Source organism: Neovison vison, chromosome 12 (assembly GCF_020171115.1).
Source record: "Neovison vison isolate M4711 chromosome 12, ASM_NN_V1, whole genome shotgun sequence".
NCBI lineage: Eukaryota > Metazoa > Chordata > Mammalia > Carnivora > Mustelidae > Neogale > Neogale vison.
Window position 1 is genome coordinate 103,600,553 of NC_058102.1, and position 19,992 is coordinate 103,620,544.

The 19,992-nt window shown below is 46.2% G+C and overlaps 1 protein-coding gene across 1 annotated transcript; it reads right to left on the reverse strand.

Annotated features, from left to right (window-relative positions):
• On the reverse strand, positions 1-1,598 carry KCNA6 (potassium voltage-gated channel subfamily A member 6). Its single transcript, XM_044227677.1, has one exon. It carries the CDS (start codon positions 1,596-1,598, stop codon positions 12-14), a length of 1,587 nt encoding a protein of 528 aa, XP_044083612.1. The 3' UTR covers positions 1-11.
• Between the last annotated feature and the right edge of the window lie 18,394 nt (positions 1,599-19,992).

The window sequence follows — 19,992 nt, forward strand, 5'->3', positions numbered from 1 at the left end:
GACTGCATCAGTCAGACCTCAGTGAGCATCCTTTTCTCTGCATATGCCCGATGTGGAGGGGGAAGGTAACTGGGTCTCCGTTCCCGAGTGGTCTCGGAGAATTCAGGCTTGCCAAGTCCACTGTCGGCTGCCTTCAGGTCTGGTGTAGGCTGCCCACAAGTGACATGGGTATACTGGCCTTGCTCCTCCTGCTCTGTCTCCCTGTGGTAGAAGTAGTTGAAGTTGGAGACAATGACGGGCACAGGCAGGGCGATGGTGAGGACCCCAGCGATGGCACACAGCGAGCCCACGATCTTGCCCCCCACCGTCATGGGGTACATGTCTCCATAACCTACCGTGGTCATTGTAACCACTGCCCACCAGAAGGCATCTGGGATGCTGGGAAAGAGTGAATCATCATCATCAGCCTCTGCGAAGTAGACGGCACTGGAGAAGAGGATGACTCCGATGAAGAGGAAGAAGATGAGCAGCCCCAGCTCCCGCATGGAGGCCTGCAAGGTCTTGCCCAGGATCTGCAGCCCCTTGGAGTGGCGGGACAGCTTGAAGATGCGGAACACCCGGACCAGGCGGATCACTCTGAGGATGGCCAGGGACATGGCCTGCTGCCCATTCTGGCCGCCCCCTCCACTGGCTGACTGCTGCTCTTGCTGCTGCACCAGCTCAGTGCCCAGGGTGATGAAGTAGGGGAAGATGGCCACCAAGTCAATGATGTTCATGATGTTGCGGAAGAAGGCTGGCTTGCTGGGACAGGCAGAAAAGCGAACCAGGAGCTCAAAAGTGAACCAGACTATACACAGGGTCTCCACCAGAAAGAACGGGTCAGTAAAGAAGGAGCCCCCAAGAGTACTTAGTGAGGAGGAGCCCCCTGCCACCATGCCCCCTGGGGGTATGCCAGGATGAAAGGTATAGGAATCATCTTCATCCTCGTCTTCCTCTTGACTACCCCTGGAAATTGGGGAGTCTCTGCTCACACCATTGCTTCCACCTCGACCATCTGCACGGAACTGGGGCAAGGTCTCCAAGCAAAAGATGACGATGGAGATAAGAATGACCAACACGGAGACGATGGCGATGCCCCTGGCGGGGCCTGAGCTCTCAGGGTACTCGAAGAGAAGCCAGACCTGGCGCTGAAAGGGCTGGGAGGGCAGTGGCTTCTCGTCCTCGCCACCCTCGGGCAGGCAGCCCTCGTCCTCCCGGAAGGCCGCCAGGGCCTCATCCCCCAGCTGGTAGAAGCGGATCTCCTCTAGGAAGATGTCCAGGGGCACGTTGACCGGCCTCCGCAGGCGGCCCCCAGACTGGTAGTAGTAGAGGATGGCGTCGAAGCTGGGCCGGTTGCGGTCGAAGAAGTACTCGTTCCTCAGGGGGTCGAAGAAGCGGACTCTGCGACCGGGGTCTCCCAGCAGCGTGTCGGGAAACAGCGACAGGGTGCGCAGTTGCGTCTCGAAGCGCAGCCCGGAGATATTGATCACCAGGCGCTCGCTACTACAGCAGCCCCCGCCCCCGCCGGCCTCCGGGAAATCTCCCGCATCCTGTTGCTCCCCCTCTGGCCCACGGACCTCCCCCGGCGCCGCCAGCGTCAGGGATTTCTCCGACCTCATGTCCCCTCCGCGGTGCGCTCCCTGCCACTAGGACGGCGCCCACGACACAACCTCTGTCTGGAGCGCGGCACCTCTTCCCGGCTCTCAGCGGCACCCCCGGTGCAGGGTGGGGCTCGCGCTCCTCCGAGCTCGCGGTCTGGCCTGGCCGCTGGGTCTGGGAGCCCCGGAGCCCTAGCCTCTGCAAGGCTAGGTCTGGGAAGGGGACCCGGACGCAGAGGATTTAGCTCCGCGCCTCCAGATATCCGCGCTTGGGTGCCACAGCTTACTGGGATACCTGGAACCGCAAACTGGCGCGTGTGAAACGGGCTGCCCGAAAGGACGCGTGGCTTCGCCCCCTGTCGTGTCTGAGACTGGGCTCCAGGACGCGGGAGTCCGCCCTCCGGACCGGCTAGCTCTTCCCAGCTCCCACTGCGTTTCTCCGGCCGCTCAAGCCCCCCCGGCTGCCGCTGGGAGCGAAGCGCCAGATGCGCCTCCCTCCGGCTCGGCAGAGACTCCTGGTGGGGCTCGGCCTCCGCCCTACGAGCACCGCGAGCTCCGTCTGGCCAAGGTCGCCGTTCCCGCCGCCACAGCCGCCACCTCCTCCCTGTGAGTCGCGCCGCAGGCCTCGCAGAGGGCCCTGCGGCTGCCCCGGCGCCTGGGCGCGGGGACCCACCTCCCCACCGCTCTAGCCTTCACTGCAGCCGCTGCAGCTGCAGCCGCTCGGCTCTCCGCTCTGCCCTTCCTTCCCAACACTCACTCTCCAAGTGACGTGGCAGGCCCCGCCTGCTGCCCCCTCCCACCCCACTCTCACATCACACCCCTCGCCCAGCCAGGGGCTGCCGCGAGCCAGGGCGCTGTGGAAATAGACACACACTTGCCTCACCAGTAATCTTTCCCGCGCTCTCCTGGCACGCCTCTCCCTTGCTCGCATTCACAATCGTGGCCCCCTAAACAAGCACCAGCACCCTAATACCACAGCCCCTCCACCTCCGCAATCAGCTTTCCTCATTTCAGCTTACGGGTGGTGATCTGCGCAGGGCATTTCACCGTCGAGAAAACACACCCCGCCCCACCGTGGAACACATAACGCCGAGCACTGTACCTCCACTCATCCCGAAATCTAATGAAAATATCGAATCATATTTTGTCCGACTGTGTTTATGAAGACCCATTTGCCAGCTTCCTTAATGTACTTAAAAAAAAATACAGAAAACACTTGTAGAAGTTTTCAGAGCTTCCAATTTAGATAGTATTCCAGTGTAAGTCCCCAGATAATCCATACCTCCCTTTCCGAACCTGGTCGAGCAAGGCTACAACTGTCCTGGAGCCCCAAAGTGATAGCAGAGAAGGGGTTGGGAACTCTCCCATTGCCTTTCTCATCAAAAGTTTTCCAGGGAAGTTCTGGGAACTTAGGCAGCACTTCCAGTGAAGAAAGAACCAGAAGATGGTGGTATCTCAGAGGTATCATAGGGCAGGGACGCACACCCTGGAGTTCTTTTGCTCCCAGCCTCCCTGGGAACTCATCAGGAATGCCTTCTTATTGCACAGACAAGAAAAGAGAAGAGGGGGTGAGTGGAAAGTGGTATGTAAGAATGTTGAAAAAAATAATGGCTGCATTTATTGAGCATCTAATATGTGCTGGCCGCATTCCAGATGCTGCACCTGTGTTGTGTCCCTCGTAGCCCTGTTTATCTCATAACCCTATGAGAAAGATGGCCTCTGCCCCCTAGGTAATGTTACAGTGAAGACTCACCTGCAGCATTTGGATCGGGACCAAAGTTTGTTGTTAGGGACTCTTTCCCTAACTCTCCAGGAGGGAAGTGGTAAGAATGGTTTTCTATCCATTTCCACTGGAAACCATATAGTTTTTCTTTATTAGATCAAACAGGTTAGAGTTCGGTGGAAGAGGATGGCTCTGATCTTTTCAGCTTGCCAGTTCCAGGTAAAGTTGACATTTGCTTCTCTGTGCCCCAGTTCCTCCCTTCTTGGTTGTCTGTGGCCAGAATTAATTGGCTGTCAACTACAAGTTGTTTTGTGTAGCTTCTTACTTATTTTATTTCATTGGTAAACATTCATTGCTGATAATGACAGGAATGATACATAACGTTAATCTCAAACCACAAAATACATGCAAGAATTCTTTGTATTGCACAGGGTGTTTTAAAACCACAGTGGTCCACAGCAGCATTCACTGCCAGAGGGGCTGGGGGAGCAAAAACGAAGTCTTCTAGACGTGTAGGGAAGGGGTCGGGGAGTGAAAGCACGGGAAAGAGGCTAGCATCTCACTGCATCTTCTTTGTCTGGGCTGTTGCCTCCAGAGGTCTTACCAGGCAACAGCTTCTGCTTCCTCTCTTTGCCTGTGCTGTTGGTTTCCACTCCCTCCCTCACCTTGCATGTTTCAGTGAAAAGTGAGGAAGCTAGAGCACCCAGTGCCCAGTCCATAGTTTGCCTATTTACAGGCCATGTAATTAAGCCAATTTAGACTTCACACAGGTCGCTCCATTCCAAAAAAAAAAAAAAAGAAGAAGAAGAAGAAGAAGAAAGGGAAACAACAACAGATACCATATAGAAGATAGTCTTTCACTGTTGTGAAATTATTTTTCACAATTATTTTCTGGATTATAAATTGATTTACTTGTGACTCTTTTTGTCCTTGTTTTCAAAATTTATAATGAATTATTCATTTGCATGTTTGTTTTCTTCATTGCTGTTTTTATTCATAAGGCTGTCAACTAGGTCAGTAACTCTTGAAAACAAATGTTCAGGAAGCAAGGAGGGAAAAAAAAAAACCTGCATTCTGCCAGAAGGGTGCACAGTCTAACATGGTGAAAGGAACTACCATTTGAGTACCCCTGGGTTAAGTCTAGCTGGTGCTGCCTGCCAGCCTATATCAGAGCTGACATTCCTGGTTACCTTCACCTCATGCATGAGGCTGTGCCCCAGGAGACGTCTCACTGTGCACGAGGAGTTTCCCCCGGAGAGAAAAGTCATTAGCAAATTCATGAATCAGAGTTCTGTTTTTAGTTCTTTTGTGAAAGAGACTCATTTCTTAGTTTTAGAAAAGCCGTATACTTAGATCATTCTTCCCTAGTATATATGAAAAGCGAGTAAAATTGCAGTTTCAGAAGTGCCGGTTCCCAGGTAAAGAAAGACAAAAGGCACAAACCCATCTGTACACTGCAACACCACTTCCAGTGACAGGTGAACCTTCCCCCAGCATTCACCGAGCACCGAATTCATGACAGCACAGATTGTTCCTGTGTCTAAATTCAGATATTTGCAATGATGGTTGGGACCATTCATGTAATTAACAAGCGTTTATGGAGAAGCAGCTGGATGCCCATCATAGTGGCAGGTGCTAGGGGTTTAGAAGTGATCCAGACAAAATATCTGTTTACATGTCCATGCAGTAAATACATTACATTCTAGACAGGAAATTTTAAAAATAAACAATAAAGAAGAAATTTATATATTATAGTAAATGCTTTGAGGAAAATAAATGGGATGCCATGTCAGAAATCGACCCGAGGATTCAACTTTGAACAGGGTGGCTGGGAAAGATGTCCCAGAAGACATAATATTTGGATGCTTCTCAAGCAGACAGGAGATGGGATTTGTACAGAGGCTGTGAGGAGAATGTATTACAAGGAGGCAGGAAGAAAATGGGCCAGGAAATTGCAGTAGTCAGAGAAAAGGTTGATAGTGACTGGGACTGGACCAAAGGTAAAGCAAGTAGGGATAGTGTGGGGATGAGGTTGGGGGCGAGGGGAGCAGTATTTAGGAGATAGAATCGGCAGGAACTGGTGATGGTTAGAGCATGAGAAACAATCAAGGAATGCCAGGTTTGGGATTTGAGCAACGGGGCGGGGGGGGGGTACCATTTATTAAGAAAGGGAATATAAGGAATTAAACAGGTTAGGTTCAGAGGTGCCTGGGTTGCTCATTTGGTTGAGCATCTTCCTTCTGCTCAGTCATGATCCCAGAGTCCTAGATCAAGCCCCATGTTGGGCTTCCTGTTCAGTGGGGAGTCTGCCTCTCCCTCTCCCTCTGCTCCTCCCTCCACTTGTGCTCCCTCTCTTTCTCTCTCTCTCTCTTTCTCATGCTTGCTCTCTCTCAAATAAAATCTTTAAAAAAATGAATAAACAGTTTAGGATCAATCAAGACCTCATGTTTAGAAATGTTAAATTGGAGAGGCAAATTAGACATGCAAATAAAGACATTGAGGAAGTGATTATTTATTCAGGCCTGGAATATGGAAAAGAAATGAGTGATTTGTGAATGTAAAATATTTAGAGATATGTAAGCTCATAGCATTAACATCTTCTAGAGAGATACGATAGGGACAATGAAGAGAAACCTAACCAAGACCAAGTCCTGCACAGTGCAATTCACAGTTCAAGTTCAGGAGGAAGAGGACCCCACAAAGACCAAAGGGTAGTCAGTGGGGTCAAAGGAGAACCAGGAGAAAGGGTTGTTCCGGAAGCCAACAACTGTAATGAGACCTCAGGACTCACACCTTCGCAGGGCCATGCTGTCTTCCAAATGAGCACAATATCTACAGCAGATCAGAAGCACAGAGTGGGAAGAAAAGGGTCAGTAGGGAGGAACCACCTGAAACTGGGTGTATGTACTAACCAAGATGAGTACATAATAATAAGCCACATAATTTGATAACCATTTATATTTGTATCTCTGCCTGGAGTTAAAATGTACTCATCCCTGGTATGTAAATTAGCATTCTCTTCTATTTTCCAGGCTTCCTTTATTACATTTTTTACTTTGGATATGTGTGTGTGCACATGCATATGCATGTGTGTGCTTGTCAGGACCCCGGCGGTAGTGTTCCTTTGGAGAAAGGACAGGGGACATAGACTGGGTCCTGTTTCTCTGAATAATCTCCTTATTACCTGCCTTATCACCCACAGGCTCCGGTGGGAGGAAAGAATGGTAAGTGGCCAACACCCTCAGTTCTTACTTGAGTGCACAAGTATACACACACCCTCTCTGAGAAAAATCACGCCTTTCTTTGGATTTTTACTGTGGAAGACAAAGCATATGGAGACGGTTGGGGGCAGGGGTGTGATGCATTAGACACGGTGTCTCTCATCTTACTCTCTCACCTCTGGACAAGGCTCACAGCCCCAATCCTTCCATTCCTCAAACTGGCCATTGTGGAAGTGCCTCTGACCAGAAAACAGTGTCCCATACGACACTGCCTCCTTCCTGGGTCATTTTTACTCCTCTTAACCTTCCCCTAATTTTCCCGCTGGGAAGATGAAGGAAGGAAGCTTTGACTTTGGGGGGAAATGGGGAGAATAATAGAAGATTGGATGATTCTGTACTTTGCAGACAATCTTTGCTACATTCCTTTTGTTCCCTTCCCTCTACACACACACACACACACACACACACACACACACACAAGCACACACAAATTTGGTCATCTGAGACTTAAAAAGAAATCACTGGGCGCCTGGGTGGCTCAGTCATTAAGCATCTCCCTCACCCCCACATCGGGCTCTGGGCTCTGTGGGAAGCCTGCTTCTCCCCCTCCCACTCCCCTTGTTTGTGTTCCTGCTCTCTCTCTCTGTGTGTCAGGTAAATAAATAAAATCTAAGAAAGAAAAGAAAGAAGGGAAGAGAGAGATAAAGAAAGAAAGAGAGAGAGAGAGAGGAGGGAGGAAGAGAGGGAGGGAGGGAAGAAGGAAGGAAGGAAGGAGTCACTATCTTGATATTTGAAGCTTCATTTCCTGCCAATAGCACTCACTAGTCTTACAAACTGTTTTGTGCCCCCTTTTCACACTTGACAGATTTATCAACTCTTAGACCTAAAGTTCCCTTCTATTAATTTAGTTTTTGGAAGCATCATTGCCATTTTCCACCTCCCAGGCTTTCTCTGGGACCAGAGAGGACTATGGGAAGGACAAATACAAATACGTATTCTACAGACAAGCATCATTTATATTTAGCTACTTAGAATTTTGAGGACGATGATGACTATGGTGATAGTGATATCGACTACAAAATGGTGATGGTGATGATGACACTCCAGAACCCACTAGAGGACAATCTAACAGCTTTTGCTTGAGTGAAGCTGTATATGGGAAAAGAAATGCATTAGACATCTGTGCCATGCAAATCAACAGCCTTAGGAAATGACTACCCATGCCAAGAAATAAATCTATAAAGAACTCCTTATCGTTCAGGGAGGATCCCGAGAGAGCTTGTTAGGATCACACGTTTGCAGCCTGCTTCTTTGTGCCAGTCCACTACTGAGATAAATCACCAGTGCTGCTTCCCAGATGTCTCCAGTTCTCTACCTTCCAGGATGGGAGGTCGTGATCTCCAGCTCCCTTGTGGCTAGACCAGGCAATAGTTTTGAGGAAGGATTTGTATACAGAAGTGATATGTGTCACTTCTAGACTAAAACATTACATTGAATGTAAAGAAAGCCTCCAGAACCCTCTTTACCTCAGCCATAATAGCCAGTGCTCAAGATGGTGGCTGTTCTGACAGACTGATGTGGGCTCCAGAGTGAGGGGACATGGAGTCCACCAAAGCCATAGAAATGTAGTATGAGTGAGGAACAATCCTTTGTTGTTCGAATCCTCTGATACATGGGGTTTGATCTGTCACCATGGTAGAATCGAGTTTATCCGAACCAGTTCAATAATACAACCCAGAAATGAGGAGTTGCTATAACCAAAAACCTGAAATTTGTGGCATTGGACTGGGGCCAGATGATGGGCAGTAAAGAAACTTCACAGGCAATTCATGTTACAAATGGCAAAATATTTGAAAATTGTTGCCTGCGACAGTTTGGAAGGCAGATAAAGTACCTAAAATTTTGCCTGTCTGGGAGGAAATTTGAAAACAGATTGTTAATATTGTACAATGGCTAGTGCAAGCTACATCGACAACATAGCACAAGGTACTGATGAGCTCAGAAAAGAATTGGTCTTTTAGAAAGCAGAGGCAGAATGGACCAGAGACCATCCAGAAATGTGGGGATTTTGAGGACTGGCAGAGGGCACTGCTTCTCATCTCCCCCAGGAAAGTAAACAAAACTTGAAAGACCTCTGTGCAAAAAAGGCTCATTAGGGCTCAGGTTTGCTTTATGGAACAAATCAAGCAAAGGGCAGTCATGCCCACTGTTAACGCCTCTGAATGGAATAAGGTGTTTTAGAGGAAAACTAATTATAGCTGTGGCTTCCCTACGGCCACCACAAAAAATCATTTTAATTGGATAAAGTGGCTGAGAACGGGAGGGCAGAGGAGAGACAGAGACAGAGACAGAGAGAGAGAAATAGAGAGAGAGACTAGAAGTGTAACTTCCCCACAGAAAACTGATAAACTCAAATAATCCAGTTAGGTTCATCTCAAGAAGAACCACCGGTGGGGCACCTGGGTGGCTCAGTAGGTTAAGCCTCTGCCTTCAGCTCAGGTTATGATCTCAGGGTCCTGGGATCAAGCCCCGCATTGGGCTCTCTGCTCCGCAGGGAGCCTGCTTCCTCCTCTCTCTCTCTCTGCCTGCCTCTCTGCCTACTTGTGATATCTGTCTATCATATAAATAAATAAAATCCTTTTTAAAAAGTAAATAAAATATTTTTAAAAAGAAGAAGAACCATGGGTGTGGTTATTGGCTATCGACAGACAGAGCTGCCTGGAACAGATAGGGAAAAACCCAAGATAATTTTAAGATAGCCATACTCAAAGGCACCATGACCAGGACTAAACCATTCATTACTGTTCAAGGCCTGAAACGACCTTTTGCCCCTAAATTTTTATGGTCAAGAAGCTGGCTAACAAAACTACTGAGTCCCCAAGGAAAGTATCAGCAACAATGCCCATCTCAGATATGACCAACAAAGATAACAGAGAACAAGGAACATTCCCAAGAAGCAGCTCAGAGGCAGAGAACAGCAGCCAAACAAGGACCCCATTGTACTTAGCAGGGTTTCAGAATCACTACAAAGCAGAGATAGCTCAGCTTCTTCTATCTGTCCCTTTCTGAATGGGACTATTTATTCAAGTTATCCTGTTTCAGATTAACTATTGTCTATTGTATTGTGAAAGAGGGAAACATAACTTGTCTTTTGGGTTCCCCAAGTCTCTGAATTAGGAGGAGCCACAACGCTAACTGATGTAGAAACCAGAACACATCACTCCCTAACATGAAGAGGACTACATGCCACTAGAGTCTTAGAATTGCAGGTTCGTGAGGGGAATAGATAAGGCTTTTGGGTGACTTTTGGGTCACCTCCCTTAGGGAATGAGTAAGCCATTTGGCCTACGGTAGCCGGACATTTCATGATCAGAAGGGCTGTTGATGGGCGTCATTGTTACTGTTTACCAAATATTTCCAGCTCTCCACCTCCTGGGTGCACGGTAGGATTGTGTCCTTCCTGGCTCATGTAATGAGGTTCTGGGTTCGCGTGCCTAGGTCCAGCTGATGACTTACTTAGGAGATGTGTTCCATCTGGCCTGCAGCACTTACTCGCCGGAGGGGCTCTTCTCGCCATGAGGATCCAGAGCACACGAGAAGGCAGCTGCTCCACAAGCTCATGACCCAGAAGGAGTAGAGCACAGCTCAAGCATCCCAGTCTGAGCAATAAGTAACCCTTTATCATAACCCACTGAGACTTACGAGATGTTTGTTACCACAGCATAACCTCTCCTCATCTATATACCTCCTTGCTTTCCTGCTTATACAACAGAGGTAATCAATGTTCCTTTTTCTATGGCTAACAGAAACAAAATCCAACATGAATCATGAAATTCATTACCAAAGCATCACTCTGGCTAACGTTTTTTGTTCTTATTGCTGCTTACTTCTACCCCTGCCATATCATTCTGTAGGGATTTTCCCCAGTGTTTGTATTGAGTTCCTCTGAATTTTTGCTTTTCCTTGCCCATTTCCTGACCCCACTCGACATCCCTGAGACACCAGCATGCTGTCTAGTTCTGGCATCCTAGCCAACATCTCAAACAGGACCACAGACTGTGGCTGAGTCAGTCTTCACAATGAAATGTAAGCACTCGTTGCTGATCAGCTTTTTAATAAAGATTCAGTAGAGAGCCACAGCTAATTATAAGCACTTGCTGAATGCTTACTGTTTTCCAACCACTTTTCTAAGGGCCATGAGGTAGGAGCTTTCCCTAATTTTCTTAGACAAACAAGAAAACTGGAGCATGGAGAAGTTAAATAATCCCCCAGGTGGCAGGACTAGTGGGTACTAGAGCAGGCTGCATGTGTAAGCGACCTCGGGTCCAGAGCGCATATTGTAGGCATCCCACTTTTCATTCCCAATCTGTGTTCTGTACAATTCTACTTTTGCATCATGTTAATAGATATTTACATACACTCACACCTCCCAGTTAAATGAGTTTGGGAATCTGATACTTTAACCATCTCAGAGAGGTTCACAATAGACATGGAATATTGAAGCCTCTGATACATCCCTTAACATTATTTAGTGTGTTTCAAATAGATTCAGCCATAGAACCTCATTTTTTACCAAACCCTACATTTTGAGAGACTCATGTACTATAGAGCATGATTTGAGAAAATTAAGTCCTAGGAACCAAGCCTTAGAAATGACAGTGAACCTCACCTCACTCAACAGCCTTAATTTACTAATGACAGAATCGAACTTTAGAAGGACTCCATGACTTTTCTGTGGTCTTACAGCTACCATGGTTGGAATCCAGATCTCTGAATTCCCCATTCATTGGGATTTCCCTACCCCATGGGTTACATCACAACTCTTCTAGGATGAAGCAGAAGATCAGAGAGGTACATATGTTCTCATAGTTTCCAATTCTTGTAAGGACAAAGCCCTGTCATCTTTTGCCCCTGGCCTAGAACAATAGACTTCATGTTGCAGGTGATCCTCGTGTTAGTTGATGAGCGATCATAAGGAACAGAAGGAGGAGAAAAAAAATCAGAAAGAAGAGATGAAGCGAGCATGCAACCTTCGCAGAGAGGGTTAGTTGCTAAGCAGGTAATACAAGGAATGCAACAAGGCCCAGGGCACCTTCCTTCATCTGCACTAACGCCGTCCTTCTCAGGGCACTGATGGAATGAAGACAGATCCTGTATAACTGCATATGTGAACATGAGGGTGTGTATGTGTGTGTGGAAGGGAAGGGGTCGGATGGCAGGGGGTAGGTGAACTGGCCAAGACCCCTCAAATGACAAGCATGAGAGAAAGGAGTACCAAAAGCCAGCCCAGTAATGAAAGACCACCACCAACAACAAAAAGCCATCACTGTCAGGGTATGTTCTGGAAAGATACAGAAAATATTTTCCTGCTTCGTCTGCCACTGGAGTGAAGTGTAAATTCTTTGAAGGTGATCATGAAGAGGCTGATCTGGAATCTTTGGCGCAGTTAAAGAAATTGTAGTTCCAAAGGGTATGTTTATGGTTTACTTTGCTGACTGTGGAGTCCATGGGAGTAGCACGTTCATTCCATTAGTCCTAAAAACAGGTTAGAGGATGTTATGGTTAGGAACGGTGAAGCCAGGCTGTAGTTTGTGATGGAGTACTTAAGGCAAAGGGTGTTAAGTCATTGTGCATCCAAACAAAAGCAAAATGACTTTTGGATTTCCCCTAGGATCAGGAATTTGGAAAAGCCCACTGCTGTAAGAGAAGAAATTAGAGAAGGCTGTCTGTTGAGTAAGACAGGTCCCCAAAATAGGTGGGAAACCACGATCTTAGAAATGTTCTCTGCAAGATACCGTATGGGGAGGGGTATTTATGCCCCCTCCTCCCGAGCACACTCCAGGCATAGAGACACTGTCCCCTACCAAGTAAGTCTAAGATGTAGGGAGTGGGGCTTCAGGATGCTGCTTCCCTTCCTCGGGAGCAAAGGGTGTGATTTTAATGTTCTGGTTCTCCTTCTTTGCTGCTGTGATGGAATAGCGGGGGCTAAATAATGCAGAGCTCCTGGTCCACTGATGGCAACTTCTCTCTTTTTTTAACTACAGACTCTAATTCACTCAAAGTAACAGATTATGTTTTATGGCCTTTTATAAAATATTCATTCTCCCTCACAGTGCTTGGTGGTTCAAGAAGCCTGGAAATGGCCCAGTATAAGGAGGACCTCATTTCCTCCCAGACGCAAGTTACAGAGGCCAGCCAGGCTCCGAGCACAGCGTATGAAGGTGCCTGGTGGGGCTGAAAGAGAGGATTCCGGCATTTTTTTCCCAGAGATCTGGACTGTCAGGACCCCCGGAATGAGGGACCAGAGAGGATATAAGGGGAGGGGAGGGCAGGGAAACCCTCACACCCCATCCGTGCCTCCTGAGCAGGTCGAAGCCTCTCCCACCTCCAACCACAGCCCCCCACACCTTTCTTCCTCTGCACCTTTTTTCCTGAAATTTGTCTTGTTTCCACCCAGGCCTGGGGCCAGGACAACAGCAGGGGACCAGAGACTAGAGAACGGGAAGACCACCATGTGGAGGATGGAGTGGGAAGGGGTACAAGAGAGAGATGGGGGAAGTGATCACTGTTCTGGAGAGAACTCTGTCTCCACTCCATTCACGCTTCCCTTCAAATAACCACAGGACATGTAACCATAACATTAACAATGACCTTACTTTTTTATGGCGATTCACCCTCTTCCAAGGACAGTCACATCTACACCCTCGAACCCTAAGGCTGAAGTCAGAGAGTCTGACTTCTGACTTCTGGGTCCACACGCTCACCATTCAGGCTATGTCCTAACACTTTCCTGGGCCTCAGTTTCCCCTCTTGCACAAGAAGACTGGATTCTAAGGTAAATTATAATCTTAATTCTGTAACTCTCAGATTCTGGAAATGTGCTCCCAATTCTAGGTCTATACTGTTTCAGAGGGTCTCTGCCCACTGACTGGTGGAAAGAACGACATTCTCCTCAAGAACAACAAATAGCAACAACACCTTGACGTGTGCTCTCCCAGTTCTGGTCTTCCACTGGGACCCCAGACATCACCAACCAGGCCCTTCTCACTGGGGGAGCAGGGGGCTTTATGCACCCCTCTCAGCAGGCCCAGGATCTGATTTTTGGAGGCGATACAGATCAGGACATGTGTTACTGGCTGCAGCATCTACAGCCACAGACTCAGAGAGAGAGGGAGAGAAGGAGGGAGGGATAGGATGCAGACACTCACCCCTCCAGGTACCATTTTCCCCTCAGATTCACAAGTAATCCTGTACCATTCTATATTGGGAAGTGTTCATCTAAGGGAAAGATGAATGGCAGAAGCTGAAGGATATTATACTAACAGCCAAAATACAGAGAGGTGAAAATTACAGTAAAGGACATTTCCAACAGATTTGTCATCTAAAAATCTCAAAGTACTCCATGTCTCCCATCTAGTTCCAGAACCTTTTAATCCGAAAAACCCAAATTAATTAATGCAGGCATTTTCTATTATCCCAGGCAATAGTGTAGGTGAGAATCTGGGATTCCTGAACTCCCCAAGCTGTATTAACCACAAAATAAATATAATTCTCCACTTATTTTAATGTGAATTGGACAGTATTTCTATATGGCGAGAGAACAAAAAGAAGACTCTTTGTTGATTCTTTCTTTTCATTGCCTGCTGTCTTTTGCCAAGCATGCTGGAGACTTCAGAGGTATTTGTGCATTTATTCCACGAGTAATTATCAGACATCTTCTGTGTACCAGGTACTACATTAGGCTCTGGATATACAATGTTGAATAAAATAATCATGAATCCTGGCCCCAAGGACAGTCTATCTAATAGAGAGCAAAGCATATACATACACACACACATGTCTACACACACACACACACACACACACACTCTCTCTCTCTCTTTCTCCAACCAGCCCCTAGCTGTTTCAGCACTCAGTCATTCAAATCATTCCAGCTGAGACCCCAAACACCACAGAGCAGGTATGACTTTGACTCGTCTGAATTCCCAAGTCAGAAAACTGTGACATATAATAATGACGTCCTTGTTTTTAAGTCACTAGGAGCTGGGTACTTAGTTATGCAGAAATAGCTAACTGTAAGTCAAGGAACCTGTAGAAAGTCATTCAGCTGAACTGCTAGGGTGGATTCTGTCCTGGGAAGTCAGATGTTGGAGCTCCGGGGGGCCCAGGGCTCAACCTCATCATCTGCTTTCCTGAATGCAGAAGTAACCCTCTGTGGCTTCCCTTTTACACACATACACACACGCTCGCGTGCGTGGACGCACACACAAACCTGGGCATTGTGTTTCATGGTCTTATCCCCAGAAGTGAGTTCTTTCATGAAAAGGATATGCACGCAGCCTTTCATTTAGAGAGCAAGCAGAAGCTTAGTTCATCAGAGTCCGCATACAGAATGCCGTATCAGGCTGATGCGGGCCATGCTTTAGCCATGTTCTCTACAGCGTGGAGAAACTAGACATAAGGTTCCAATTTGAATTCCATCTCCATGGAAAAACCTTCCAGCCTAATCCTCTGGTCCTTCCAAAGCCAGGAAGGGGCCCTGCTCTAGGGAAGTGCCTGTGTCCTGACAAAACAGGTCCTTGTTCTCTTGTCAAGCATAGGGAGATGGAGAGTGGATAAGTGGGTGCAAATGGAGGGCTGGCCCAATGCTGTCTAGAAATTCTGCAGTTGGCTTTCCCAATTTTGTCAGCTCGGGAATTGGCAGAGGAAGGGGCAGAGTGACATTTTAGGCAAAGGAAAGAGAGTTTCCATTTTTGACAGCTTCCATGTGTCCAAACTCCATTTTCCACAGCTGCTCAGAGAAATGTCAAACCATGTGAGCATCCTGGTTTCCCTTCCAGTCATGGGTAGAATGGGAGTACACAAAGGGCACTGGTGCCTCAAATTGTAAATGAGAACATAGAGAGGAGGGCAGAAGAATGCACAAGGTCAGAGACAATGTTTATTCATCACTGCAGTCCCAGTACCCAACTGCAATGGCTAGTAAATAACAGACATTCACCATGTACTGAATGAATGGAAATCTGATCTCCATACTGGCTTGATACGGGGTTCCTAAAATATTTTAGAAAGTGACCAACTTGCTCCCTATCCAGAGATGTGCCCATTATCCTCAGAGGAAGGGTGGATGCACTGAAAGCATAGGGCTCCTTTGCTTGCGGGTAGAGCTCAAGCTCCTGAAAGAGGATATGGAAAGAGCACAAGCCATTGCCCCCGATGCCATTCACCAACTGTGTTATCCGAAGCATATTTCTTAACCTCTCGGAGCCTCAGTGTTTTCCGTTCTCCTTTTTAAAATGAAGCCCAAATCTCGCCTCTTTCCAAATTAATGTTAAGATATCTTGAGTACTTTATACATAAAGTTGAAATTTAGTAACTGTGATTCCTTTCTCTTTACCTTGGGTTGCTATAACTCCAGGGATAAAATTTTGCCACAGAAATCTACAACCTTGGGTTGTATAAAGAATAGAATAGAATAGAGAATAGAAAAAGAATAGAATTCTTTCTCTCCCTTTCACCTCCTTGCCCTTGTAATCTGGCTACATGACAGCCCCGGTGTACTGATTCACTTTGGAATGTCAGACTTTAAGACCCTAGGTGCAAATCCCATCTCTTCCACTTTTAAGGAAGTTACTTAACTAACTTGAACTACCAATTTCTCATCTATAAAAAGGGAGTCATGGGGTGTCTGTCTAACTGCTCAGTCAGGTAAGCATCTGCCTTTGGCTCAGATCATGATCCCTGAGTCCTGGGATTGAGCCCCAAGCCCAGTGGTGTCAGGCTCCCTGCTCAGTAGGGAGCCTGCTTCTCCCTCTCCCCCCGCCTCTCCATCTGCTTGTGCTCGCTCTCTCTCTCTCTCTCTCCCTCTCTCAAAATAAATAGAGTCTTTGAAAGGGGGGGTAGTCATGTAACAACATCTTTGTCAACACTGTCAAAGGGATGCTGTGTTATAAATTGTAAGGTTGTGCCCTGCACAGGGCAGCTGGTATGCGAGCGGCTGAGGCCAAACCTCCCTTCTACACACTACACCACATACCCTGCTGTGGCTGCCAAGAACAGAGGAAGGGGTGTCTTTTTCTAATCTGCACAAATGTCCTCTATGGGCTAAAGGTGGCCCTGAGCTTCTATCAGAATCAAAGGAGACCTAACAAGAATGCCACTTACCCTTGTTCATAATAGGAGGAAGCTTTAAAAATGTGCTCCAAATCTAATTACTTTTTCTCACCACTTTACAGCTCTAGAAGTCTCTCCATTGGTCTCCTCCTGCCAGGGGTGTGCTGGAGCTCAAACTGCCTCATCAGAGCTGACTACCGTATTTTCAGGAATTTTTCCGGCCTTTTGTCAAACTGGTGCTAGTTTAAAATGGGACACCGTGGGAACGTTTACACCAGAGAAATTAGCAAACATTATTAACAAACCAGGGCCTTTCATCCCCCTAGAGAGCTGGTGTTCTACTCACCCCCAACCAGCCTGCGGACTGTTCTCTACCCCCAGCCAGAGTAATTTAAAAATGTAAATCCATGGGTGTCTTTTGCTTGCATAAAAGACTCCAATAGGTTCTCATTCACACCAAGCATAAAATCTGAACTCCCAGCCTCAGGGTGTAGGATCTATGTCATCTGGAAGGTGCTAGTGCCTACCTCTGAGACTTTAGCTCCTCTCCCTCACTCAACCTCAGCCACACGGGCTCTTCACCGTTTTGGGACATGGCAAGCTCTGTGTCTTCCTGTCTTGCATTTGTTCCTTCAGCTTGGAACATTCTTCCCCTGATATATTTGCAGAGCCTCCTTCCTCCTTCCTCATTTTTCTCTGGGACAAGACCTTTCCTGACCACATCCCATGTATTCTTCAGAGAGCTTATCACCATCTGGCACAACATACATCTGTTTCTTTGTAACAGCTGTATTGAGATATAGTTCACATGCCATACAATTCACCCATTTAGAATGTACAATTCATTGGGTTATGGTCTGTGCAGAGTTGTGCAAACCATCACCACAATCTATTTTTCGTTTAAGAAACCCCTTTAGTTATCACCTCCAAAGCCCTCCCCAAAGTCCCCCTTCATTTCCCGCCAGCTCACAGCAAACACTAACCCACCTTCTTTCTTTATATTTGCTTGTTCTAAACATTTCCCATAAATGAAATCGTATTATACACAGCCTTTAATGACTGGTTTCTTTCCCTTAGCATAATGCATTCAAGGTTCATCTATGTCACAGACTGTGTTAGGACTCCAGTCCTTTTAGTGGCCAAATCAGATACCATCACAAGGATATATCACAGTCTGTTTCTCCATTCACCAGCTGATGGAAAATTGGGTTGTTTCTACCTTTTGGCTATTATGAATAATGCTACTAACATTCATACTCAATTTTTTGTGTGTGTGAACATGTTCTTAGGGTATAAACATTTATACCCTGTGAACATTTCCTTAGGGTATAAACCTAGCAGTGGAATCATTGGGTCACATGGTAACTCGGTATTTAACTTCGTGAGGAATCCCCCAACTATTTTCCAAAATGGCTGCCCCACTTTATATTCCCCACCAGCACCAGCAGGAAGTGAGTATTCAAATTTCCCTATATCCTCTCTAAGGTTTTTGTTTGGTTGGTTTTCTTGTTTTTATTTATTTATTTTTTTTAATTTATTTTCAGCATAATAGTATTCATTGTTTTTTGTACCACACCCAGTGCTCTTGTTTGTTTTTTAACTGTAGCCATCCAAGTAAGTGTGAAGTGGTATCTCACTGCGGTTTTGATTTGCATTTCCCTCCTGTTGAGCCTCTTTTCATGTGCATATTGGCCATTTGCGTAGCATCTTTGGAGAAAGGTCTATTCAGATCCTTTGTCCACTTTTAAAGAATTCTTTATATATTCCAGATACAAGTCTCTAATCAGATATATGGTTTGCAGTATTTTCTCCCTTCTTCTGAGTTTTTCTATTATTGAATAGATTTTATTTTTTCAGAGCAGGCTTACAAAAAATATATGAGTTTTCTTTTCACTTTCTTGATGGTATAATTTGAAGCAAAAGTTTTTAATTTGATAATTCAAATTAATCTATCTTGTTGTTGCTTCAGTTTTTGGTGTTATACCTAAGACTCCATGCCACTTCCAAGATCCCAAACATTATGTCTATGTTTTCTTCTAAGGGTTTATAGTTTTGGCTCTCGCACTTTGGTTCTTAATCCATTTTGACTAACGCTTGCATATGATGTGAGGTTAGGGTCTAACTGTGGACATCCACTTGTCCCAGGTAATATATTTCTTTTTAAAAATGTATCTATTTTCCTGCTTAGGTCATCAGTTCCATGAAGACAGGGATTTTCATCTGTTTTGTTCACTGATGTCTGTATCCCCAGCATCTAAAACCTTGCCTGGCACATAGCAGGTACTCAAGGTTTGCCAAATAAATAACAGGTAACTCAATAATGTAATTTATTATCTTTATTTTATACTTTCAACCCCTATGGCTTTCATGTACCTCATGAGGTACCCCATGTACCTCAATTCCTAATACAAAACAGTCTTTCACAGAAGTCCTACCTTTACTCTTGTACCTGGATTTGGTTCTTCCTGGTTATAACCCTGATCCTTAATCAGCCTAATGGTAATCTTGGTCCCTCTGTCTACTGTCTGTCAGCTTCTTAGCACCTTCTCTTCTACTCTCTCCTCCCTCCCCACTTCCTCTTCTCTCTCCCTAATCATCCCAGCTTCCCGCATCCAGGGATCACCACCCTGCTCAGTATACCAGTTACTCACCTTTAGTGACCCCTCGTGTTTGCCCAGACTTTTGCCTTGCACGAGGTGCTCCAGTTTGCCTTAGAGACCCCCAGGAGACCCCTTTGAGGCAGATCAAGCACTTAGTAGTATCCCTATTTTTAAACTGAGAACCTGAGGGTCCTCTGAGTGGCTCAGCCAATTAAGCATCTGCCTTCAGCTCAGGTCATGATCCCAGGATCCTGGGATTGAGTCCTGCATCAGGCTCCTCCCTCAGTAGGGGAGTCTGCTTCTTCCTCTCCTTCTGCTCCTCCCCCTGCTTGTTCTTTCTCTCTTTCTTTTGCTCTCAAATAAATAAATAAAATCTTTTAAAAATTTAAAAATAAATAAAATAAAAATAAAATAAAATGAGAACCCGAGTCCTGAACAGCTTCCTGGCACTGCCTGCAAGGCCCAAAGCTTGTTAATGGTGGCACTGTAACTGGAAGCCACATCTTCTGTCTCCAAATGGGAGCAAATCCTATGAAAACAGCTTTCAGTTTTTTGTTTGCATGAGAACAACTCTATCACACTATCTGGAATGCCTTCCCAAATTTCCAGTCATTTCCTTGACCAAATTACGCATTTCTTACAGTATTAGTCAACTTTTGATAAACAAATTCTGTACCAAATGCTGTGTTATTTTATATGCATTATTCTTTTAACCTTCACCCTTCCCTGAAACTCAGAGAAGTTAACAAACTTCCCCA